This window comes from Lithobates pipiens, unplaced genomic scaffold (assembly GCF_037356315.1).
Source record: "Lithobates pipiens isolate NorthernLeopardFrog02 unplaced genomic scaffold, aLitPip1_a1.2 Scaffold_19, whole genome shotgun sequence".
NCBI classification, from domain to species: Eukaryota; Metazoa; Chordata; class Amphibia; order Anura; family Ranidae; genus Lithobates; species Lithobates pipiens.
The window spans coordinates 78,513,240-78,539,440 of record NW_027507764.1 but is presented as its reverse complement, the minus strand read 5'-3'; the positions used below and the strand labels follow the sequence as shown (position 1 = coordinate 78,539,440).

The window sequence follows — 26,201 nt, the reverse complement described above, 5'->3', positions numbered from 1 at the left end:
CACTCATGCAGCCCCAGACTATAACACTCCCACCACCATGCTTGACTGTAGGCAAGACACACTTGTCTTTGTACGCCTCACCTGGTTGTCACCACACACGCTTGACACCATCTGAACCAAATAAGTTTATCTTGGTCTCAGTAGGACATAGTTCTAGTAATCCATGTCCTTAGTCTGCTTGTCTTCAGCAAACTGTTTGCAGGCTTTCTTGTGAATCATCTTTAGAAGAGGCTTCCTTCTGGGACGACAGCCATGGAGACAAATTTGATGCAGTGTGCAGCGTATGGTCTGAGCACTGACAGGCTGACCCCCACCCCCTCAACCTCTGCAACAATGCTGGCAGCACTCATACCTCTATTTCCCAAAGACAACTTCTGGATATGACACTGAGCACGTACACTCAACTTCTTTGGTCGAACCTGTCCTATTAAACCGCTGTATGGTCTTGGCCACTGTGCTGCAGCTCAGTTTCAGGGTCTTGGCAATCTTCTTATAGCCTAGGCCATCTTAATGTAGAGAAAAAATTATTTTTTTCAGATCCTCATAGAGTTCTTTGTCATGAGGTGCCATGTTGAACTTCCAGTTACCAGTAAGAAAAAGTGAGAGGGATAACACCAAATTAAACACACCTGCGCCCCATTCACACCTGAAGTCAAATGACACCGGGAAGGGAAAATTGCTAATTTGGCCCAATTTGGACATTTTAACTTAGGGGTGTACACACTTTTGTTGCCAGCAGTTTAGACATTAATAGCTGTGTGTTGGGTCATTTTGAGGGGGCAGCAAATTGACACTGTTATACAAGCTGTACACTCACTATGTTACATTGGAGCAAAGTATAATTTCTTCACATGAAAAGATATAATAAAATATTTACAGAAATGTGAGGGGTGTACTCAGTTTTGTGAGCTACTGTGTATGTGTATATATATATATACACACACACACACACACACACTAATATAGTAGATGACAACATTGGAACAAGAATAAGTCCACACAACTAACATCAGCATGGGGGATATTTTACTATACTCCACTTTTCTTACATCCAATATGGAGGTATACCTTTTTTTGCAATTTTGATGCAGCAATACCAACAAACAATTTAATTGAAGCTACTATGAACTAACTGGAATTAGTGCATGTATTGGTATTTTTATAATGAAAGTGTCTCACGGCCTTAACAATGTTTGAAACCTGACTTCCATCAGCATACACACCACTATTATTTGTGCTGGAAATGCCTTATTGAATCACCCCTGAATATGGTTACAAAATTATGTAAGAAGTTAAAGTATAGCTAGTTGTAGTATAATTAAACAGAATTCGAAGATTTTTTCTAAAGTTCTGTTGACACTTGCCTCTGAACTGCTTTCCCTCCTGCTCGGAGAACACCCCCCCGATAGGCATATGCTCCAGGCACCTTACAAGACAAAATATTTCCAATGATTACTCCTCACTCGTCCCTGGTTATTAGAGCCTCCAATTTTCCTTGTACTTTATAGAACAAGCTCTTCCATGCCTGATATAGATTCAAAAGAATTGGAGCTCAGTAACGAGGTACTCTTTGGCTGAATCTTAAAGTAATCTATAGATCCCTTCTTATAGCCATTGGTTTTCTGGGGTAAATTATGCAGGTTCACTCTGCCCATGAATGGAGCTATGCAGCATGCTGGAACGTCTGTTGTCGGAGTTTCAAAAATTCTTTGGACTACATTAAGCCAGTTGATCATTGACCCTTGTTCTCCTACTGTCCAGCTAGCACATACATATTCAGGTCCTACAGTATAAATAATATGAGGGGAAGCCCATTCTTTCTTCCTCTCCACCTACTCTTACAATGGGTTATTAGGTGTGACTTTGAGACCAGATAACCAAAGCAAAAGCTCTCCCTTGGTTCAGTCTTCCACTGCCGCTTGTTCTCCTTTATTCTTCCCCCATCTTCCTCACCCAAAGCCTTTTCTCTTTGCACTCTTCTCTCCCCCCTCCCCATCAGACCCTCACACCTAGCTCTTCCCCCGCTTACTCCATTCTCTCTGCTAATTAACAATGGTGAAAAAAAAATCTTGTCTTTTTTGGCAGGGAAACTCTACAATAAAATGTAATCTACCCAACAGGTCAGCAGGTGACTTCACACTCTGTTCTCCTTATCAATCTCTCAGTATGATTTTAGTTAATTATTTGTAATGACCAGTGATTGTCTTCTTCGTTTCTTATTTTACTTATATATGCTGTGATTATGAACACCTGTAATTTTACCGCCTTAGTCATTTTTCTTTTACATGAAAAAAATCTAAGAATAAAGAATAAAAAAAATCAAGGCAGTTTAACAATCTAAAGATGACTAAAGACTATACAATCTGAGGTCTCCTTTATATAGTTACATATAGCTACATACATTAATCTGCCACTTTATTAGGTACACCTTGCTAGTACCGGGTTGGACCCCCTTTTGCTTTCAGAACTGCCTTCATTCTTCATGGCATAGATCCAACAAGGTGTTGGAAAAATTTCTTGGAGATTTTGGTCCATATTGACATGATGGCATCACGCAGTTGCTGCGGATTTGTTGGCTGCACATCCATGATGCAAACCTTCCATTCCACCACATCCCAAAGGTGTTCTATTGGATTGAGATATGGTGATTCTGGAGGTCATTGGAGTACAGAGACCTCATTGTCATGTTCAAGAAACCAGTGGTGAGAGGATTTGAGCTTTGTGACATGGGGCATTATCCTGCTGGAAGGAGCCATCAGAAGATGGGGACACTGTGGTCATATAGGGATGGACATGGTCAGCGACAATACTCAGATAGGCCATGGAGTTTAAATGATGCTCAATTGGTACTAATGGGTCCAAAGTGTGCCAAGAAAATATCCCCACACCATTACACCACCACCGGCCTAAACCGTTAATAGAAGGCAGGATGGATCCATGCTTACATGTTGTTTACACCAAATTCTGACCCTACCATCTGACTGTCACAGCTGAAATTGAGATTTATCAGACCAGGCAACATTTTTCCAATCTTCATTTGTCCATTTTTGGTTAGCCTGTGCAAATTGTAGCCTCAGTTTCCTGTTTTTAGGTGACAGGAGTGTCACCCGGTCTGGTCTTCTGCTGCTGTATCCCATCTGCTTCAAGGTTTGATGCGTTGTGCATTCAGAGATGGTATTCTGCATAGCTTGGTTGTACCAAATGGTTATTTGTGTTACTGTTGCCTTTCTATCATCTTGAACCAGTCTGCCTATTCTCCTCTGACATCAACAAGGCATTTACGTCCATACAACTTCCGCTCACTGGATATTTTCTCTTTTAAATGATCCTTTTCCAACTTGTATTCCCCAGGAGGTTCTCCCCCTAGTGAGTAACTTGCTTTCAGATTTACCCAATGTATGTAATATGATGGTAAACCTGCACAATCCATTCATGTAGTATCAACTCAGGCAAGCCTATACACTGCATAGATTACGGTAAATCTAAAAGAGATTGTACCTTCAGATTGCATAGCACATAGTCAGTGGTCAGCTTAACTTTATAAGACAGCACAATGGCCTTGTGAGCTACAATGTGGCCCTGCAGTGCCTGGGTTCATGTTCCAGCTGAGATTTATATCCATGGTGGTTATTGGTTGTTCCTATGTTTGCCTGGGATGCCTTTAGTGCATCGGTTCTACCCCCCAAAAAAAACAACCTATACCTACAATTTCAGACGAAAAACAAGCTCTGGACTGCCGCACTCTTCAGAAAACCACTTTTCTTTATTGAAGAATCACATCACACCTCAACAAACACAGCGAACAAGGAAAATTGCTGTCGTTTCGCTCTAGCTGTAGTGCTTAATCATAGCAACTACAGCTAGTGCGAAACATCAGCAATTTTCCTTTGTTCACTGTGTTTGTTGAGCTGTGAAGTGATTTTTCAATAAAGAAAAGTGGTTTTCTGAAGAGTGCGGCAGTCCAGCGCTTGTTTTTCGTCTGTTGCTATTGGTAATAGCCAGCACCTCCTTCCTGTACCTATAGTTTACTAGGCTTCCAAATTAACTGGTGTTGGTGTGTGTAAGTCTACAGTTGGAACAATGGATTGTAAGCTCCTTCACATTCTTTTCTTTATGGGGGAGCGATTTGTAGAAATTTTTATTTTTAAAGAGTATGTAGAGCTTTGTTTTTTCTTCTTTTAAAATAACAAAGATGTCATACTTACCTCCCCTGTGCAGTTGGTTTTGCACAGAATGGCTCCGATCCTCCTCTTCTGGGGTCCCTCAGCGGTGTTCCTGGCACCTCCTCTTCACGAGTACCCCGTTGAAGACCACTCTCCCTCAGGACACTTGTGTGGGCGTGCTCTCATGCCCTGCTGCTGCGTCCATTGACACAGACAGCAGGACTGTCCCGCGTCATTGGATTTGATTGACCGCAGTGGCAGCGCTGCTATCAATCTATCCAATCAGGGTGACGCTGGCTGGAGCTGGTGTGCTCATCCTTGTGCATAGAATGCATTAAAGTGAAAAAACTTGAGGGTTTACAAGCCCTTTAAATATGAAAAGGTGAACTCACAACACCCTCCCCACGCTTCCAGTCACCACTGCGTTTATCTTATATGATTCCTACCATTAGCCTCCCTCTCCAGCCAGTATAACAGTCCGGAAAATTTAAACTTCACCAAACAGTGCTGAAGTCTGTATAACAGCATATTGCTTGCAAAGGCTGCAGTGGTCATGTAACCAGGCTGACCAATGAGAATTTCTTTGTTCCCGGGACCCTGTCCTGGAAGAAATGATCATCAAAAGGAATTTCATTGGTTTCATGTAGTCACCATTGTCCAATAAGCGCTCACTATCGCTCACATTATTCTGTTACACAGCCTCTGGCGCTTTGTATTAATATTTAATATTTCTGGACCATTAGAGTGGCTAGTGAAGGCAACATATACCTTATATGGAGAACATATAAGGTATATCCAATGGGGACAGAAGGAGTGGGGAGGGTGTTAGTTACTCTCCTTTTTTTTTTTTTTAAAGGCAAACTAACCCTTTAAGTCGTCTTTTATTTTTTTTTTCAATAAAATTCTGGCCTAATAATTTTTTTTTTTTTTTTAAAGAGACGTACAGATATTCTAACCATTCCTCTTTCAATTAATATTTTTTAAATGCTGTAGAATTGTAAAGACAACACTACTGTTCTCCCTTTGGTCCAGGTTTATTAGTGAGTCCCAGTTGTGTGCTGTGATTATTATTATTATTTTGTTTTTTGCTTAAAACTGTTACCTTTCTTGTAACGTTATATTTTTTCTTTCAGTCACCTGAATGGACAGAGGAGGACATCAGTCAGCTGACGAGAAACATGGCCAAGTTCCCAGGGGGAACGCCAGGTCGATGGGAGAAGATTGCTCACGAATTGGGTCGATCGGTGACAGATGTGAGTTTGCAGAGATATGCATTGTACTGCAAGTGACAAAACTAAGAGCAGGCCCGGGCAGTGTGAAAGGTGACCAGTGAATGGAGCCTGACACCGTCTTTCTTTTCAAAGGCTGCAATCCTTTTATAGGCCTTTGGAAGTGAACCATTAACTAAGTAAGCAAGAAGCAGATGTGGGCAGGTCCCCTGCTCTGCAATTAGCAGCTGTAACTGATCAGCTGTACTGGGGATTCTGGGGTTTAGAAGCTTAGACTACTGTAACCCGATCGCAGAAAAACATTGGCATTTATATTGTTTGCTGGAACCCGTTTCAGTCACTTGGGTAGAAGGCTCATGTCAATGCATTCACTTTCTTGCACAGACACGTTTGTTTCTTGCTCCGTGTGTTTGTGTGTATTTTTTCATTCTGGCGATTTGAATTATGCATTGTGTATACACCATACTGATTAGCTTAGCTGGTTATTTTGATGTAGGTAGAAGCTGTGTACTTTGAATTACTTCCTCAGTCATGCTCTCTTATGGCCAGTTGTTGACTGAATGGTTCCATGTGCTGTGAAACAGTTTGTGACATTCTATGTGTTCACATAAGGATAGGCTGCCTGTTTATTACTAGGGCTCGCTCGGCGATGTTTATATGGCCAGTTACATATGCTGCACACGCTGTACATTGGCCACTGTCCTTTATTAAAGCTGAAGTTAGGTATGAAACTTTTTACATCACTGTAGTAGCATCTAGCTTCTGGGTCCTGTGCTGGACAACTGCCCTGCTGCATTCTGAACACAGGAGGTGGCCTGGTCGGCATGGACGCCACGTTAGAGGACACTTTTCTCAATGGGTGTGTTCTCTAACGTGGTGCCCATGCCAAGCAGGCGTGGTGCTACTACAGTGATGTAAAAAGCAGTCTCTGATTGGACAAGGTGGAAATGCAGGGTGGTGACATCACAATCTCTACCTTGCCCAGTCAGAGAACACTTTGCATTTGTTACAATAAAAGAAAGTGTTCTCTGAATGGTGTCCATGTAGGGGGACCTCCTGTGTTCAGTAAGCAGCGGGGCAGCCTCTCAACACGGGACCCGCAAGCCAGTGGTGGTCACTGTAGAAGTGCTAAAAAACTCCCCATTACCCAAAAAAGGCAAACAAGGATCCTTTCTCACTATACCAAGAAGTATAAAAACTCAGTAAGCTGGCTCATCTAGAATAAACCAAATAACTGAATAAAATAGTGTGGATCTAATAAACAAAATACATATAAAAAAAATGACATATATGCGTGTAAATATAAAAAAATTCTTCAAATAAGAAGTGTAAAAAGTGCATAGACTAAAACTCGGTGTACAGCTAACTATAGGGTTCCATAAACATAAAAAGAATATAAGTAACTAGAACAGTTCTTAACACCAAATTTTGTAAAGTGTAAATAGAAAACAGATCAAATATATATATAAAAATGTGAAGTAACGTACCATCCACTAAAATGTGCAGGTGCAAAAAAAACACATGCTCCTTCTACAGTGATTTACAGGGGACCCCATAGATATGGCACATACATACCTACATTGGTTTACGTTAAAACGATGTAAAAATTGCCATACCTTAATTTCAGCTTTAAAAAGGATCATCAGCTCCCCCCCTCCCCAAAAATTAAAATTAGATACTGTAGCCGCTGACTTTTATTAATAATAAACTGCCCAGGGATCCAGCGCCATCCTCACCCAGGCCAGTTCTTCGCCAGTCTTCAGGTCCCTAGCGCCAGACTGTTTCCCACTGTGCTGTGCTTTATGATTGGTACTGCAGCTTCCAGGGACCTGTGATGTGCCCCAGAAGGCTGCAGGCAAAGGATGGGGGAATGAGGCCAAGGTCTGCTCAGATCACCTAGGCAATCGGAGTGGAAGTAGGAGCCGGTACCTATCAAAACTAGGTACCCACTCCCCCAAAGAAAACAAAATGTGTCCACAAGTGGGAGAGGAGAGGGAGGAAGTAGGTGGAAAAGAGGAACTTCCCACTTTGTCCTTTTTGCCTTTTAAAAAAAAATACACATATTTTGGTAGTTAAAATTTTGTACATTTATTTATCTTTTTTTTTTGGAGCTTGTAGAGCTCTGCACCTCATCAGTAGATTGCGGGGGTAATGCCAGGATCCTGCAGAATCTCAGTACAGCTGTCTGCCCGTAGCTCCCATATGGGCAGACAGTTACTGGAGAGCAGGAAGATCAATGAACTACAAGAGCACTTGCCAGCACACTTGCAGTTTATTGAGAATTACAAGCCATCTCCCAAGGTGACAGATGGTAGTTTTAGTACCATTGGGGAAATTTCCCCCACTTCCTGTCCCAAAGAGGCTACAGGAAGCTATAGAAAATCTCCCAAAGTAAATGGAATTCCCCTTGTAGACATTTTTCCTTGGGTGTCTCCATTGAAAGACTTCCCCTCACCACTTGTTCTGGAGACACGTCTAAAACTTTTTGGATTTCCCTTCACTTTCTGTCTTGGTGACAGTGGCCACCAGTGCAAACAAGAGTTAGGAATGCCCCCAATGGGGACACCGATTACAATAAAACCTCGACAGAGGGCTTGACCCTTCTCCATTCTATCCAAAACTAAAAGAGAAAAGATTTTGCCTGGAGATTCACTTTAGGAGGCCTCAGCACTTCTTGTTAACATACTTGAGACAAAAAAAGTGTCTCTGTTCATGCCACAGTCAATCAGGTTCTGTTTCTTATTATCACAGAATACAAAGTAAGATTTTGATTGGTCCTTGTGGCGTGCACAGTTTATCATACATTTCTTTTTTCAGATGTGGTTTTTTAATATATGAATATATAGTAAACCAATCATAAGGGGCTCTATGAAAAGTCATTGTGTCTGTGCCCTGTATATTTTTGAACATATTGTTATAATTCTGTAGAATACCAATGTAGAATTATTGTCTTTTCTAAATGTCACCAAGAACATTACAATCTGACTATACATGTTCTGTTTTAGATTTACTAAATTGTTATTATACAGGTTTTAGATAGCGCCAACAGTTTGTGCAGTGCTTTACAACACGAGGGCAGACAGTTCAGTTACAATACAATTTAACCACTTGCTGACCCTGAATTTTTCTGACATTTGTTGTTTACAAGTAAAAATCTGTATTTTTTTGCTAGAAAATCACTTAGAACCACCCCACCAAACATTATATATTATTTAGCAGAGACCCCAGAGAATAAAATGGCGGTCAATATTTTATGTCACACTGTATTTGCACAGCGATCTTTCAAACGCAGTTTTTGTTGGCAAAAATACACTTCAATTAATTTTTTTAAAACGAAACCGTAAAGTTATCCCAATTTTTTTGTATAATGTGAAAGATGTTATGCAGTGGGAATCATGAGAGAATCGTGATCTTTATTCTAAGCAAAAAAAAATAGTGATTCTCATTTTAGCCAGAATCATGCAGCTCTAAGTTTTTCTTCAGGTTGATAATTTCCCGTGTTGTCTACACACCGAATGACCCGCACCCTGCTTGGATTTGCTCCTACAGCATACATACAGCTTGTGACCTTCAAAGTAAAAAAGAAAAACATTAAAGTTAGCCCAATTTTTTTATCATTTTAAAGATGATGTTACACAGAGTAAATAGATACCTAACATGTCGCACTTTAAAATTAGGCATACTCGTGGAATGGCGACAAACTGCAGTACTTCAAAATCTCCATAGGTGACACTTTAAAAGTTTTTACATGTTTAGAGTTACAGAGGAGGTCTTGTGCTAGAATTATTGCTCTTGCCCTAACGATCGTGGGGATACCTTACATGTGTGCTTTGAACACAGTTTACATATGCGGGCACGACTTACGTATGTGTTCGCTTCTGCACATTAACACGGAGGGATGGGACACCAAATTTTTTTTTCTTAATTATTTTAAATTTTATTTTTACACTGTCCCTATTAATTTTTTTTATTACAAGGAGTGTAAACATCCCTTATTATAGAAATAAGCATGAAAAAAGACCCCAGATCTCTAATTTACCTTTTAAAAGCAAAAAAATAAAAATAAATAATTTTGCATTTAGCAAAAAGAAACATCAGCCCTTTAAAATCCAAAAGTGGAACTTCCACTCATTTGTCTCCCCCGCCACATTTGGCACCTTTCAGTATCCTGTCCCCACTTCCAGGAGTCTGAGCCGTGGCGCATTACATCACAGCTCGGCTCCCTCCTCCAGTAGGAGAGCGTAACAGTGCCTTGCCCATGCGCAGTAGGGACCCATGGTGGCGACAGCACCCAACAGCCGATGGAAACATCAGCTGCAGTGCCGACATCACTGAACTCCAGGACAGGTAAGTGTTGTATTATTAAAAGTCAGCAGCGGTGAGCGGACCTCCTCTTTAAGACCGAGAGGAGGAAGTGATGTCAGAAGTCTCTCTGGTCCTCCAAGGGCATAGAGCCAAGTGGGGGCTATCTTGCCCTCACTCGGCTACATGCTTATCCATCGGCCGTATCGGATCGGTTCCTGGGTTACTGATGGATCCAGTAAGCTTGGGAACCACCAGGAAATGGCAGGAATGGGAGGGCATCTCTCCTGCCGCGTATAAAGGTGACCCCATGGCGAATCCGCTGCCAAGATCACTTTTATCTGTAAGCCGGCCGCCTGCTGTAAATAAAGATACCAGGGTTATGGCAGCTAGCTGCTGCCATGACCCCAGTATTTCATTGCCTATATATTTACAGTTAGGCGGTCGGAAAGTAATACAGGAGAAATCAAAGGGCCCTGCTCATTAGAGCTTACAATCTAAGAGATCTTTGTAATATGAGGGGACCTAAGCTGGCTATATACACCAGTAGATTTTCAAATTAATATTTGTAGGAATATTCTCTTTAGTACATTTGAGGACTTGACAAATGTGGTTCGAAAGTACTTCAATAAACGTTTATTTTTAGCATTGGATTTTTAAATGAATGAACTTTCCTGAGTGTTAACCGCTAGCACTGTTAGAAATTAGTCAATTAGTTCATTCGAGAAAAACTTTGCATTTTTGCCCCTTCAAATTTTCAAATGATTGACGATTTGCTCCTTCTAATTTGCCCCACTAATTAGAAAGTTGAATGAACATTCTTAAAGAGCAAGTAAAGTCCTATTTTTTAATTGTATCTACAGATAAGCCTATATAAGGCTTATCTGTAGGTACTGTGAATATCTCTTAAACTTTTACTGTTTAGGAGATATTCAGAGTACATGCAGCCGATGATGTCATTGGCACATGCGCTCTGAAGGTCCGACTTACCTTGCCAGACCTTCAGAGCCTGTGCCGTAAACGGCGGCTCCCGTGCGCATGAGTGACATCATCGCGGCTCTGGCCACTTACAGTGCCGGAGACTGCAAACCCAGTAGAAACACCGGGGAGGATGTCTCAGCGGTGTGCGGGCGCTGCTGCAGGGCTTCGTTCTAAGGTAAGTATTTCATAATGAGCTAGTGTGTGATGCATACTAGCTCATTATACCTTTGTCTTACAGGGTTTTTTTTTTTTTGTTATTTTCCCGGGGTTTACAACCACATTAAAACAAATATTTCAAACAATATTCTACTAGTGTATAGCCAGCATTACCGAATGACTGCTGAGATAACAGAATAAGCCCTCCTGTATTTGGAGCAGTGAGGCAAAACTATGGAGCAGCCCCGCACAGACAGCACAATCCCTACTAGCAATGAGCAAAACTTTTATCCCAGATACATATATCATAGGGTTTTTTTTTACGTGCACACCGGCACTAAAAGAGGAATATACAGACTTTTAATTATTCCTAGACAGTTATTGAATTTAATGTCTGACAGACAGGGGTTAATTAGGTTATTTCCCTGATTATGAAAGGGAAAAGCAGATTGTGTGTGCTATAATCACGCTCCTGCCTGCTGACCTGGTTACCTGTAGCCCCTTCTTTCCATCAGCTAACTCACATCTGTTGCTTGACCCACTTTCTAAACACGGCCCCTAGCCCGGGGCTTCAAGCTCATTTCTGGTCTTCAAGAACAATCCACCCATTTTCCCCCATCTGACTTGTGTTTACTATTACAAATAAAGAAATAAATAAAAAAAAGTGCGGACATTGTACTCAATGTAACAGAAGAAGTCGTTGTGTAGTCCTTACTATTCTGGCCCGTGTCCCTTCCAGCTCCGCTCAGTTGTTCTGCAGATCACGGGGGCTGAACTACACATACAATTCAATATTATTCCTTCTAGTATAACAATTGTTATCTTTAGTATTATTGTTATCAGAAATGTGGCCAGTTGTTAGAAGTATATAATGAGATAGATAGACAACTTTATGTAGATGGATGGATAGATCTATATATCTCTGTATATGTATACATTGATAGATATGTAGAGATGTATATATGTATAAATATAAAAAAAAGAGGGGGATTATAATTATACAGGATTTATATAGCACCATTAGTTTGCGCAGGGCTTTACAATGTAAATGTATTGATTGATTGATTGATAGATGTGTATAGACATGGATAGATGGATAATGTATAAATTGATAGATATAGATAGATGGAAGCGTGTGTATGTGTGTGGATAGATAGATGGATAGATGGATAGATAGATGGATAGATGGATGGATGGATGCATGTGTATGTATGTGTATAGATTGATGGATAAATAATGCATAGATTGATGAATAGAAACGTATAGATATACATGTATAGATTGATATAGATATATAATGTATTGATGGATGGATATACATGGGAAGATGGAGATAGATAGATTGATATACAGTAGATTGATGGGTGGATGAAACCGTGTGTATATAGATTGATAGATAGTCTATAGAGTGATGGATAGATAGGTTGATAGACGTGTGTATTTATGTGTATAAATAGATAATGTATAGATTGATGGAGATAAATAGATAATGTATAGATTGATAGATATATAGATAGATATCCAAAGATAGATACTGTAGATAGATGGAAGTGTGTATGAGTGTTTATGTATGTGTGTGTGTGTGTGTGTATATATATATGTGTGTGTGTGTGTGTATATATATATATATATATTAGGGTTGCACCGAAACTAGTATCTGTATCGGTGCCCATACCAAGTATTTGCACAAGTATCGGTACTCATGCAAATGCACCAATACCTGAAACCAATACTTTCAGGCTCGGTTCTTTTAGCTGGCCGTGGGTCTCCCCTGTTGACAGCTGAAGTGTTAAAGAAATCCGGTAATTGGAGGTGTCAAAAAAAAAGCTGCCGGAAATAGTTATTAACAACATTGTTCAGCCACTGAAACACTAAAATAAAAAGAAACATTGTTTCTTTTTGAATCTTTCTGTTTCTTCATCTGCAGATCAAAGGGATGAACAAATGTTCCTCTGTTTAACCACATTACAAACCATTCATTTACTCTAATCAGCCTTAATTAACTCCCTATTCTCCTCCATTTAATTATTTGCCTGCTTTTTTTTTGTTCACATCTATTTTATAAACGATAAAACAATTACAACTTTTTTTTGTTTGCTTTGTTAGTGAATATTTTTACACATATATATTAACATATATTTACACAATATTAAAGCAATACAATGGGTGAGCAAGAGTAAGCTGCACGGTTTTGTATTGCAGCAAAATGTCCAAATGGTTATAAAATATATTTATTACAAAAATGTAATGAAATTACAGAAGCATAACTAACTGTTAAAACATGAGCTCTCAAGCATTTCCCTTGAAGAAGACCTCTACTACATATGGTCGAAACTCATCAGTGTGTGTTTTAGTATGACTTCTTATACATATCATGCTATGTTTTAAATGTCCACTGTACAGCTGTATCATCATGTATGTTTGCCAGCCTCCATCACAGAGCTCATGTTTTAACAGATAGTTATGCTTCTGTAGTTTTATTTCATTTTTGTAATAAATACATTTTATAACCATTTTGGACTTTTTTGCTGCAATACAAAACCCCATAGGGAAATCTTTTCCATTTTCTGAACATATATTTACACATTTCACACTGAAAAAGCGCAAAATAAAACAAAAAGGTATTTATTTCATTTGTAAATAACTCTTCAATGCTTTGTACCATTGCTGACAGCTGAAGTGAAAACAAAACAGTTGTGGTAGGTAATTGCCATTGGTGGGTACTAAAAATAAAAGAATCTGTACTTGTAAAAAAAAAAATGCTATTGGTGCATCCCTAATATATATATATATATATATATTAGACTGTATATATACACAAGTTACTTTCATTATTTTCTTTTTTCCATTGAATTATCTTACATTATGTGTATGAAATCACAGTTAAGTATATCAACAAGTACAGTATAATCAGTGTTAATAATATCATTTTATTACATATTTCAAGGCATAAACAGTTGTGAAAACAGCATTTTAATGCAGAGTCTCCATTTGGTTCTGTTTACCACTATATAATGAATACACAGAAAAAGCATACATTTGATTGTAAAGTAGAACTAGCAAAAATTTAATGAAGAACCCATTAAAAAAAAACGAGCAATATTTGCCTTCACTTTAGACATTTCCCGCACTGTATTATATTCTGCTACTAGATGACCTGGGTCTGATGGTCAGCATCATTCAACTCTTTTTCTCTGAGCCCAGGTCGTCCTGGGTCTACCCCAGCCTGTGACTGGACAGTGAAAAGAGATGCAGCACAGTGATAAGCTCATCTGTCTGACACTCTGCTTTCTCCTCCTATCGCAAGTGGATTAACTTCTTGTGCTGCTTCTTCCTCACAAACTCCAGCCCTGCTGTATCAGGGACTGCAAGAGGCTGATTCACTTGTCAAGTTTAGCTACTTACAGACTTAGAGGCTTTACTATGTAATGACACACTATCCAAGGCATGCCCCATAATTCATAAAAAGCTGTTCACTGACACGAACAAGGTCCTGTTGCCCTACAGAAGTGCCTGGTGTGTTGATTTCTCACAAATGGATGGAGATGATTGGGACGATATGTGGGATACTCCTTTTACTAGGCTCAGCAAGAGATCATCTTATAAAGTATGAAATCTGTCAAAGGGCTTCAAACAGGCAAAACCTGCTTAAGTCTACTATGAAAATATCATCTTCAGCTTGGAAGTTGGTGCTTTGGAGCTCCCTCTCCATGCTATTGGACATATCAGTAAACAATCAGCAAGGCACAGAAAGATGGAGCTTGGTGGTCAAAATTCCAACTTTATATAATCGATCGCTTTGGGTTTCGGGGTTCTACAAGCTGTCTGACAGCACTGACCGGCACGCTTCTTTTACTGTCAGTTTGTAACCAACTGGTTACTGCCGTTTTCACTCAGTGCTGCTGCTCCGGCGACACTGATGTACCGAGCAATATGATTATAATTACGTGATCTTACAGTGGCCACACACACACTTCGCACGGGTAAAGTGTTTACATTTCTAATTTATAGCTTTCACCAGATGACTTTTGTAACCACAAAGGTTACTTAAATTGTAAAAATAACAGGAAACACAAACTGTCTGACATGCAAAACAGGCCATAATGTGATTATTAGCTGCAGGTTTTTTAAATTAAAGGCCACAAATTCTCGGATTTCATACTTGTGAAGCGGTATGGCTCTTTGGCCCAGGAGGATGTAAACCAACTCGGCGTCTCTCTGTGGTTACTAATCTCCTGCATTCAGGTTGCGATAACAGACTGATAGGGGATTTGCCGGCTGCCTGGAAAAGGGCTCAGGTAGGCAGCAAAACAACAGACAGGTGGATAGATTTAAAGCAACTTTCTTAATTACTGAGCTGCCTCGCCATACGAGCAGTGGTGCCCGGCTCAGATAAATCGTTCCTCCTGCCGCCAGAGAGAAATAGTAGAAGTTAATTTAAGGAAAAACTAAGCCCTTCTCAGGTTGAACCTTTTAGAAGAAAGAAATAGGATTCTGGCCCCAGGCTCCTTCTAGAAGCTTCAACCCAGGTCATCCATGTTGGGGTTTTAAAGTGACACTAAACTCTTGTTTGAAAAAAAATTCTATTCAAGTATGTATTCTTAACTCAAAAAAGTACCTGCTATTGCTCTGTCACCTCCAAATCCCTTTCTTTTTTTATTTGCTGCTGTGATCCAACTATTAGAGGGTGACTACTTTCCTTCTCCTTGTTCCCACTTTATGTAGGAATGTAGCCATCTTCTCTTGCTTCCTAGGATGGACTATGGCAGTGATGGCAAACCTTGGCACCCCAGATGTTTTGGAAATACATTTCCCATGATGCTCAACTACACTGCTGAGTGCATGAGCATCATGGGAAATGTAGTTCCAAAACATCTGGGGTGCCAAGGTTCACCATTATTGGACTATGGGATACAGGGCCTTTTTTAAGGCAGGGCAAAAGGGGCCCTGTCATTGTTGTGGGGTCCAAAGCAGCTGCCTTATACTTGCCAACTCTCCTGGTTTAAATTCCCTCGTCCCTTGAGGTTTTAGTAATGTGCTGTGTCGCAATATCTCAGTGTCAAGTGCTGCTACTAATGCTGCCCAGCTCTGCCCTATTGTTGTGTACAGATGACTCACCTGCACACCCTGTGTTTACATGTAAATTACCAGCATTCATATGTAAATAGCGGTGGCTGGTGGCATTGATATGTATATCATGCCCTCCTGAGATCATATCCACAGTAATCTCTAGCAACCAATCAACAAGCAGAAATCATGTGCTGTAACATCTAGCAACTAATCAGTGAGCCATAATGTGTGCTGTAACCTCTAGCAACCAGCCAGTGAGCGGTAATGTAACCTCTGGCAAACAATCGCAATAGCTGCCCTATCTGATTCAGTAAACTAATTTTAAGGGTAGTTGCTATTTATTGTATGTCTCAGAGCAGATGGAGAGCAAAACTGCATGGGGGGGGGGCAAGAAAAGTTTTGCCCAGGGTCCAATCAATATTAAAGACGGCCCTGATGGGATATGTAATGAGCATAGAGCAATGCACATGACCACATCTAACATGCACTGCTCAGAGGTTGAGAAGCTCACAGAACAAGTTACAAGAAGCCAGAAAGTAGATGACAGAGTCATTAGGTAGTGGAAGTCTATAGATTATTTTTGGAGCATAAGAATATTGTTTAGTTTCAGCCATTTTGTGTTTTATTCATGAAAAACAGTTTTTTGCCTGCAGCCACTTGCACGCTTCCTTTCAATATCCTGCTTTTCTGTTGCAATCCATTTTTTTTTCAGTTTTAACAAGTAGCTAACATGCTATATAGTTCCGCCCACGCAGGGGCTAGCATTGTCAGTTGTAACAAGGGTTAGCTTTCAAAGATAGCCAAAAATAAGGCAATGTATATATGAAGGAAAAAACGAGAACTGACACAACAGTGGGAAATAGGCCTTTTTGTAAAGCCACGAGGACTGAGGGGTCTTGGGGAGGTTCCCTTCAACAACAGGGCATCCCCTGGACCTGCCAATATTGATGCAGTGATGCAATCTACAGTCTATGCAGATCTACAAGGAAAGGCATGTCAGAAAGCAGAAGGCAGTTAGGCAGAAAAGTGGTGCTAAAGAAAGAGAGAATGCAAACTTGGAACGTAGGGAGCCAGGGAAGGTATAAGGGAAACTAGATGAGAAGGGGAAACCGGAGGTTAGAGGCCGAGACAATATCCTCCTTTTTACTGGAATTGGAGAAGATTGACTGATCACTTCTGCAAGACCTTCGTTTTTTTGTATAAGGCTCTTTCCGTTGCAACTAGTGAGTTGTTCTTATTTTACTGTAGTATATCAGTTGGTTTGTGCTATGTGAAAATGGCATTCATTTGATGTTTTTCTGTAACAGAGGAATGCTTTTTATGTATGGAACAAATATTTTTGGCACCGTGGTGGTTCAGTGGTTAGTAGTTCAGCCTGGCAACATTCCAGGGTTTGGATCTGCATGAACTATACCTGTTCCTTATATTATTGAATGGTTTCTTCATCAGATTGTCTGGCATATTCCACAGCCAAAACACATACAGATGATTTAATCCCCCCCCCCCCATAACAAAAAAACAACCCCACACCATTTTAAAAGTGGTTCCAAAGATCACTCACTTCTCCGTCATTAATTCCTGGTTTATGATGGTTTAAATGGTTCAAGGTCAACAGAAAACCATTTTTGGAGCATGGACTGGGATAGAGCTGGGGTTGAGTAAGAACAGCCTTTCTCAACCGGGGTTATGTAAAACCCCGGGGTTCCTCCAGAAGTCACTAGGTGTTTCTGCCTTTCACATAAGTAACCTTTGGCACCATTGATCACCACTATAAGTGGCCATTTCTCCATTGAACACCAACGGGAAGAAACAACAATTTTCATTGTCATCATTTCTTTTCTGGCTATTATTTATTTTCTTTGATTTCATTGTTATCACTGAACATAGTTTTGTTGCCCTGGGTGACAAATACGCTAAATGCGGTGGTTTCCTTTTTTTTTTTTATTCACTCTTATATATCAACTTACCCTTCACTAGAGATAGGCTTGGGCTTGTTCTGATACTCTTCTGAATCCACATGGCCAAGCCCACCAAGAAACTGTCACCTGTAATGCAGCAACAAATCCGCCCGAGCATTTGAAAAACAAACATTTTCAAATTAAGTTCTACCAGTGTATTACCAGCTTTAGAACTGATTCTTATTGCTGGTTTCTTTGTTGAGGAGATTTTCCTTCACTTCCAGTCTCAGAGACTTTGCAGGAAATAGGAGAAACCCTTCCCGAATTGGGGGAAAGCCTTTTTTTAACAGTTGTCCCCAGTACAGGTGCACCACTGGGTTAATAGGACTGAAATAGAGGAGGAACATGGTAATAAAGCCATGATGAAGTCGTTACCCCCCCCCAAGTGATTAAAAAAAGACAGAACATTATTACCCTCTACCAGGAAGTGCCTGTACAAGGACCTTCATGGTGGATTCACCAGGTAATATTTTAATTAAAGCTAAGTCTAAGCCACATCCCCTTGAAGTCCATTGAGGGACTCAGGATAGTAGTAATTTTTGGACATATGGGTTATACTGATGCCTACAGAAGGTTTGGACAAGGGCAAACAAAGCCAGCCCACGTCACACAGTTTTGTAAGCAATACATGGTAAATACAAAAATACTTTTTTTCCTCATCGTCCATTGAGGGACAAAGAATAGTAGTAAATCTAGGAAATGTAGGATGTCTAAGTGAGGAGTGGTGGGCAAAAGTAATTGAGCAATCCTACAGGTGAGGAATCTTACCACAAGAGTAGGAGAAAGAATCAATGCCTGGACTAGGGCTTGATGGAGAAGAGTCAACCTATCATAGAATAGTCAGTATCAAGGGAATTACACTGAGGATCAACCTGGTGTTCCAGGCTAGGACAGGTAAATCCAGATAGGAAAACAAGAACAAGTAGGGAGTACTGACAATAATATTTTCCCAAACCTCACTTGGTCTACTTTTGGACATCCAACATGGAGTTCTACTGTAAGTCTGAACTCCCAGGTATGATCTAAATAGCATTGCTACATTGGTCCCGCTTGGTGCAAAGTAAGCATGTATTAATCATATCTGAGAAGCTCATTTGGAATCTGCCAATCACTGCAGTAGTCTTCCGGTTCTTGTGCCCAGTGGTTTCCCCTCTTCACACTGGCAACAATGGATCACTTGCTTGGCATTGCTGCCAGGAATTGAAGGTGTTCTCTGATTGGATGAGGTGGAGATTGTAACTTTACCAAACCTCCTCTCTACCTTGTCCAATCAGGGAACGCCTTGTATTCATTGAAAAAAAATACAAGGCATTATTTGAATGGTAGCAGCGTCGAACAAGCAACCCCCATGATCAGAATACAGCAATCACTGTAGTAGTGTTAACTATAGTAATTGTCTGCTTCCCCAGTGGGGAATATGTATACTTACGACCAGTGTAACTGTGCTATTGAGATCATATCTGGAGTTCAGCTTTAAGACATCATTAGCTTATGGTTTTCCTTAGCCCGGGAATGTGTCCATCTGTCTGTGGTCAGGGCATCAGATTATCAGCAGCGCAGTAGCTGGCTCTGATGGGAATGGTTCAGGTTTCTCTTAGAAGGTCTATATAAGTGAATAAAATAATTGTGATGCAGTTATCAGCCAAACTCATGTGGACAAACAGGCAGAAAACAAAAGTGGACTGGACTGGACTGGAATCACACCAAACCTACATGCTGAATGTGGAATATTTTTAATGCAGTAAATGTGACTTTCATCAAACATTCACTTGTAATGAACTATTGTGAATAAGCACATGCGCCTAGAAGATTCACCTGCAGAGATTTGTTTGGTGAACGTCTCTTTAATTAAATATGCCCCTTAGTGTTGTCAGTCAGTACAATTTTCTTACAATGGACTGTTAAAAAATTTAACTTTAGAACTCTTTCACCCCAAAGTGCACATGATGAAGCCCATACGTGCTGGTGTGCGTTGTGTAGGGGCAGTGTGATACAGTGTTAGAATGTATCCCACTGTTTAATTTATTTATTTATTTTAACCTTATTAAAATTTCACAAATTGACACTTTATTTAATTCAGCCTAGTTTGGGTGCATTGTGCTGCATAAAAATGCAAACGTGCTGCCATTTTTTGCAATGCACCTCAATGCAGCATTATGCTGCTTTCTATGATTTTGTTGAGTCTTTGCTGAACAACCCAGCACATTGTGTGCACGAGCCCTTCGTTTTATTATAGTCCCTAGTTAATGATTTGATTTACTGTTATTTCTTATTACACACACACACACACGGCAAGGCATTTGCTACTAACTGTTTTTAACACATCTATTTGTCTTGTGTAGAATCCGGCTGACCCTTGAGCTGTCACATCTGCCCACCCTCATTCAGCACCAGCTTGGCGGGCGGCCAGCACCTGTGCCGTTATTGAGATACAGTTGATTCTAGGACATCGTTAACCGTAGGGGTACATCCGCATGGGCTTGCTGCCCACGTGTAGGAACACACTGGGGGAAGGGGGGTGTAGGGTGGTGTAAGTAGCTTGCTCCCGAGTCTAGGAAGCACCAAAAGATGTTGGGATATTGCAGCAACTGTTTTTTTTTCTACAAACGGGGTGAGCTGGAGTTAGTTTAAGTACTTTCAAATCTCTTCAGGACCCATTTAAAGTACTCTAGTTTAAATGGAAACCTTTATAACTTTCTAATGACAGAATTGCATAGAAATCTGAATAGAGCCTATTAATTTTGTTTCAATTTGTGAAGCTGGGACAGCTGATGTTATGCAAATGAGCCAATTTAAAGCAGACTCCCCGAATAATTTCTTGTCTGTGCCTGGCCAGCTATAAGATCGTTGGGACTCAGTGGGAGGTCTAGAGCGCATGTGCCCCATCCTCCCAGATATGGCACATTACATTTTTTATTTTGCCATACACAGGTTCTTTGACTGTTAGTTTTTTTTGGGGATAATTTAGAGGACTAATTTTCTTGTAAAATGCATAGCTTTCTTGTTTCATACATTGACTCACGCACAACTGAGAGGGATCACCTGAAAAATTCTTGTCCTTTAGATCTGCCTCTTAAGCCTAGTACACATGGGCCAAGTGTCTGGCGACATCAGCCAGTTTAGTAAAAACCAGCCAACATTCGCCCCGCGTGTATGGCAGCCGGTGCAACAGAAGCCGGCCGTTTTCTCGGACGAGCATGCTGGAAAACCAGTGGCCAACTGGCTCCTGAACAGCTCAGCAGATTGCTGTACTAACATTGAATCGTTGGCACAGCGGCTCCGACCTGAACTGTCAGATTTTTTTCATTCAACCCTCTGATAGTCTGTACCAGGCTTTACTATTGAAATGGAAACAATGATTGATGAGATTTAAAGCGATACTGAGGTCTCTTATTTTTTACAATTTTTTTTTGTTAAAAATAACAAACATGTTATACTTATAGCTTATATACTCCCTCCTAGATTGTAAGCTCTAACGAGCAGGGCCCTCTGATTCCCCCCTGTATTGAATTGTATTGTAATTGTACTGTGCCCTAATGTTGTAAAGCACTGCGTAAACTGTCGGTGCTATATAAATCCTGTATAATAATAATACTTACCTGCTCTGTACAAAGATTTTGCACAGAGCAGCCCAGATCCTCCTCTTCTCGGGCCTCGCTTCCGTGCTTCTGGCCTCTCCCTCCTGTTGAGTGCCCCCACAGCAAACAACTTGCTATGGGGGCACCTGAGCCAAGCCACAGCTCCCTGTGTCCATTCAGACACGGAGCTGCAGCTTGGCCCTGGCCTTGTTATGTCCTCATTGGCTGACTCACATTGATTGACAGCAACGGGAGCCAATGGTGCCGTGCTGCTGTCTCAGCCAATGAAGAGGGGAGTCCCGGGCAGCTGAGACACTCCTGCAACTTTGCCGGATCTAAATGGACCTCAGGTAAGTATTAGGGGCCTGAGGGTGGCTGCTGCACACAGAAGAATTTTTATCTTAATGCATTAAGATGAAAAAAACATCTGACTTTACAACCCCTTTAACCTGACCATGCATGGCTTGAATTTTAGCCTGCTGAATCAACCAAAATTCAAGCCATGGGTGGCCCAGTTGGCACCACCTGGCTTGACAAACCAAATGAAAGGATCCAGGTGCCAGACAATCCAATGCAGTCACTGTTCAAGTATTCTGATAGGGTGCTGTAGCTGCCTGCATACAATAGCCCATAGAGAAGATTCTTTTAGATTCCCTCCATTATACTCACAGGCTGAACAGGAGAGATCTTTGTGTATATGCCTAGATTGTAAGCTCTAACGAGCAGGGCCCTCTGATTCCCCCCTGTATTGAATTATATTGTATTTGTACTGTCTGCCCTAATGTTGCAAAGTGCTGTATAAACTGTCGGCGCTATATAAATAGCCTGAAATTTCAATCAGTGTGCACCTGTCCCCACGCAACATAAGCAAGGGGACATGTTGGTAATGTTTTCTCAATCAGGTGCTGCTGTCCCTGATCTGTATATTCTGACAGATGTGGATGCTACTGTCATAATACATTGTCCCAGCGGGGGTATTCCTCCATCCACCTTGTATGTATGGCCAGATTTACTTTGCAAAGACATGGACTACTCCTGGTCATTAGGGGGTTAAAAGTGTACCTTTATTAAGCAATAGCTTATATACATGTACTGTGCTTTAAGTAGTATTTAGTCATTGTATTGAATAAAATTATTGTATACTAACTATTTTATTAATATTTTTATGTTTGTGTGCAGGTAACTACAAAAGCAAAACAAGCTAAGGATTTTGTTTCTCACAACTCAGGTATATATATTTTAAATTGCTAAAATATTAAAAATTCATTCTTTAAATCCAGAAGATACTGTATAAAGAAATATCCTACTTGTAAAATGTCAAATTATTATTGCTGAGTGAATCTAGGATTTAAGTTCCTCACTGTGACAGTATTTGTGTTATCATTAATATTCTCTGAAAAATAGCCAAGAAATCAGAAATTCTGTAAACGTATGAGCACAACTGTATAGTACGCTCGCTATAGTAATATGGTGTGACCCTCTTGTGTTATCTTAATAAATAATCATAAAAAGTGAAATTTGAGAAATACAGGTGCATCCCTAACAATTAGAATATCATCAAAAAGTTAATTTATTTCAGTAATTCAATTCAAGTGAATCTCATGTATTATATAGATTTGTTACACACAGATTGATATATTTCAAGCATTTCTTTCTTTTCATTTTGATGATTATGGCTTACAGCTAGTGATAACCCCAAATTCAGTATCTCAGAAAATTTGAATATTACATCATTTTTAATACAGAAATGTTGGCTTACTGAGAAGTATTCCTATGTACAGTATAGTATGCACTCAGTACTTGGTCTGGGCTCCTTTTGCAGGAATTACTGCATCAGTTCTGGAGGCGATCAGCCGGTGGCACTGCTGAGGTGTTATGGAAGCCCAGGTTGCTTTGATAGCCGCCTTCAGCTCGTCTGCCATGTTGGGTCTGGGGTGTCTCATCTTCCTCTTGACAATACCCCACAGGTTCTCTATGGGGTTTAGGTCAGGTGAGTTTGCTGGCCAATCAAGTACAGTGATACCATTATCAATAAACCAGATATTGGTACTTTTCGGCAGTGTGGGCACGTGCCAAGTCCTGCTAGAAAATTAAATCCACATCTCCATGAAGCTGATCAGCAGAGGGAAGCATGAAGGGCTCTAGAATTTCCTGGTAGAGGGCTGCACTGACTTTGTACTTGATGACACAGTGGACCAACACCAGCAGATGACATGGCACCCAAATCATCACTAACTGTGGAAATGTCACACTGGACCTTATGCACTCTTCCCCCAGACTCTGGGACCTTGATTTCCAAAGGAAATGCAAAATTTACTTTCGTCTGAAAAGAATACTTTGTACCATTTGAGCAATAGTCCAGTCTTTTTTCTCCTTAGCCCAGGTAAGACGCTTCTGACATTGTCTCTGCTTCACCAGTGGCTTGACACAAGGAATGTGACAGTTGTTGCCCATGTCCTGGTTATGTCTGTGGTGGCTCTTGAAGCACTGACACCATTTGTAGTCCACTTCTTGTGAATTTCCCCAAAATTCTTGAGTGATCTTTGCATCACAATCCTCTCAAGGCCGCTGTTATCCCTGTTGCCTGTGCACCTTTTTCTACCACACTTTTCCCTGACACTCAACTTTACATTAACATGTTTTGATACAGCACTCTGTGAACATCCAGATTCTTTAGCAGTGACCTTTTGTGACTTACCCTCCTTGTGGAGGGTGTCAGTGACTGTCTTCTTGACAACTGTCAAGTCAGCAGTCTTCCCCATGATTGTGTAACTTGCTGAACCAGACTGGGAGGCCCTTTAAAGGATCAGGAAACCTTTACAGGTGTTTTGAGTTAGAGCCGGTTCACACTGCGGGCGATGCGAGGCGACACGACTTGCCTCGCCTCGATCTGACAAGTCGCCCCTGTTCTGTACAATGGAACCGTTCTGAGAGGAGCGACTCTAGTCGCTCCGACTCAGAAAAAAGGTTCCTGTACTACTTTCGGGCGACCTCGGGGCGACTTGCATTGACTTCTATACAGAAGTCATCTGCAAGTTGCCGCTGAGGTCGCGGCAGGTCGCGGCGAGGCAAGTCGGTGTCGCCTCGCATCGCCTGCAGTGTGAACCGGCCCTTAATTAAACTGATTAGACACAATGAATCTACAATATTCAAATTTTCGGAGATACTGAATGTTGGGTTTTCACTAGCTTTAAGCCACAATAATCAAAATAAAAGAAAGAAATGCTTGAAATATATCACTCTGTGTGTAACTAATCTATATAATATGAGTTTCACTTTTTAAATTGAATTACTGATATAAATTAACTTTTTGATGATAGTCAAATTTTTTGAGATGCACCTGTATCCGAGCCATAAACAAATATGGAGACTAAAATCAGTAAACCTCTAAAATAAATAAATCGGGGAGCTGCTGCTGTTGTGAAGGTAATGAATAACCCTGCAGTAACAATTTTAACCACTTCAGCCTCGGAAGGATTTACCCCCTTCCTGACCAAGCCCTTTTTTGCGATAAGGCACTGCGTCGTTTTAACTGACAATTGCGCGGTCGTCCGATGTTGTACCCAAACAAAATTGACGTTCTTTTTTCCCCCCACAAATAGAGCTTTCTTTTGGTGGTATTTGATCACCTCTGAGCTTTTTATTTTTTGCGCTATATACAAAAAAAGAGCGCCAATTTTGAAAAAAGGCAATATGTTTTACTTTTTACTATAATAAATATCCCCCCAAAAAATCTAAAAAAACGAATTTCTTCCACAGTTTAGGCCAATATGTATTCTTCTACATATTTTTGGTAAAAAATCGCAATAAGCGTATATTGATTGGTTTGGATTACAAAATAGGGGATAGATTTACGGCATTTTTGTTAATATTTTTTTTTATTAGTAATGGCGGAGATCTGCGATTTTTATCATGACTACGACATTGCAGCGGACATATCGGACACTTTTGACACTATTTTGGGACCATTGGCATTCATACAGCGATCAGTGCTATAAAATGGCACTGATTACTGTGTAAATGTCACTGGCAGGGAAGGGGTTAAACACCAGGGGGAGATTAAGGGGTTAACTGTATTCCCTCAGCATGTTCTAACTGTAGGGGGGATGGGCTCACTAGAACATGACAGAGATCACTGGGAGCAGTAGATCCCTGTCATGTTGCTAGGCAGAACAGGGAAATGCCTTCATCTCCACTTTCTGCCTCTCCATGCCACGATCGCGGGCCACCGGTGGACATCGGTGCCACTTTGCCGACATATATCGGTGTGAGCTGGACGGCAAGGGGTTTAAAATACTGCAGCGCCGCTTGCTACAATCTCTTAGCTTTACAATCTTCTTGTGCATACATTCGATATAAGTCGATAAATAAATAGTAAATAAGTGCAATTTACAAAGTGCAAAAGTCTCCTTTTAAAAGTGTTGAATGCACAGTGCTGTGCTCCCCTTCTATGTCCTCACTCAAGAACAGTTGCTTAAGCGTCAAAAAGGCATTTTAATATTGTCCCAAAATATTCTGGGGTAGATAGCCCTTCTCCTTCTCTCCTCCTCCATTATATTTGCCGGACCAATATTATGTTTTCATGCCATAAAAATCATAGAAGAAATTTCCATTGTGTTTTACCGTTTATTTTATTTAAAAGGTTAAAACAAATTACACGTATAAATATTGTAGTAAACAGAGCATGTGAACTCGACCAGAATCGCTGTCTCAGCGTACATTCCAACAGCTGGAAGTGTCATAATTTTACTTCCTCGGTTTATA

General features: G+C 40.6%; 1 protein-coding gene across 1 annotated transcript in view; it reads left to right on the top strand.

Moving 5' to 3' along the window:
- Positions 1 to 26,201, top strand: part of DNAJC1 (DnaJ heat shock protein family (Hsp40) member C1) — a 168,663-nt gene that overhangs the window by 134,088 nt on the left and 8,374 nt on the right. The window contains exons 9-10 of the mRNA XM_077490952.1: positions 5,297 to 5,416; positions 22,617 to 22,665. Of these exons, the coding sequence (XP_077347078.1) occupies positions 5,297 to 5,416; positions 22,617 to 22,665 (169 nt within the window). The remainder of the gene's footprint in view (positions 1 to 5,296; positions 5,417 to 22,616; positions 22,666 to 26,201) is intronic.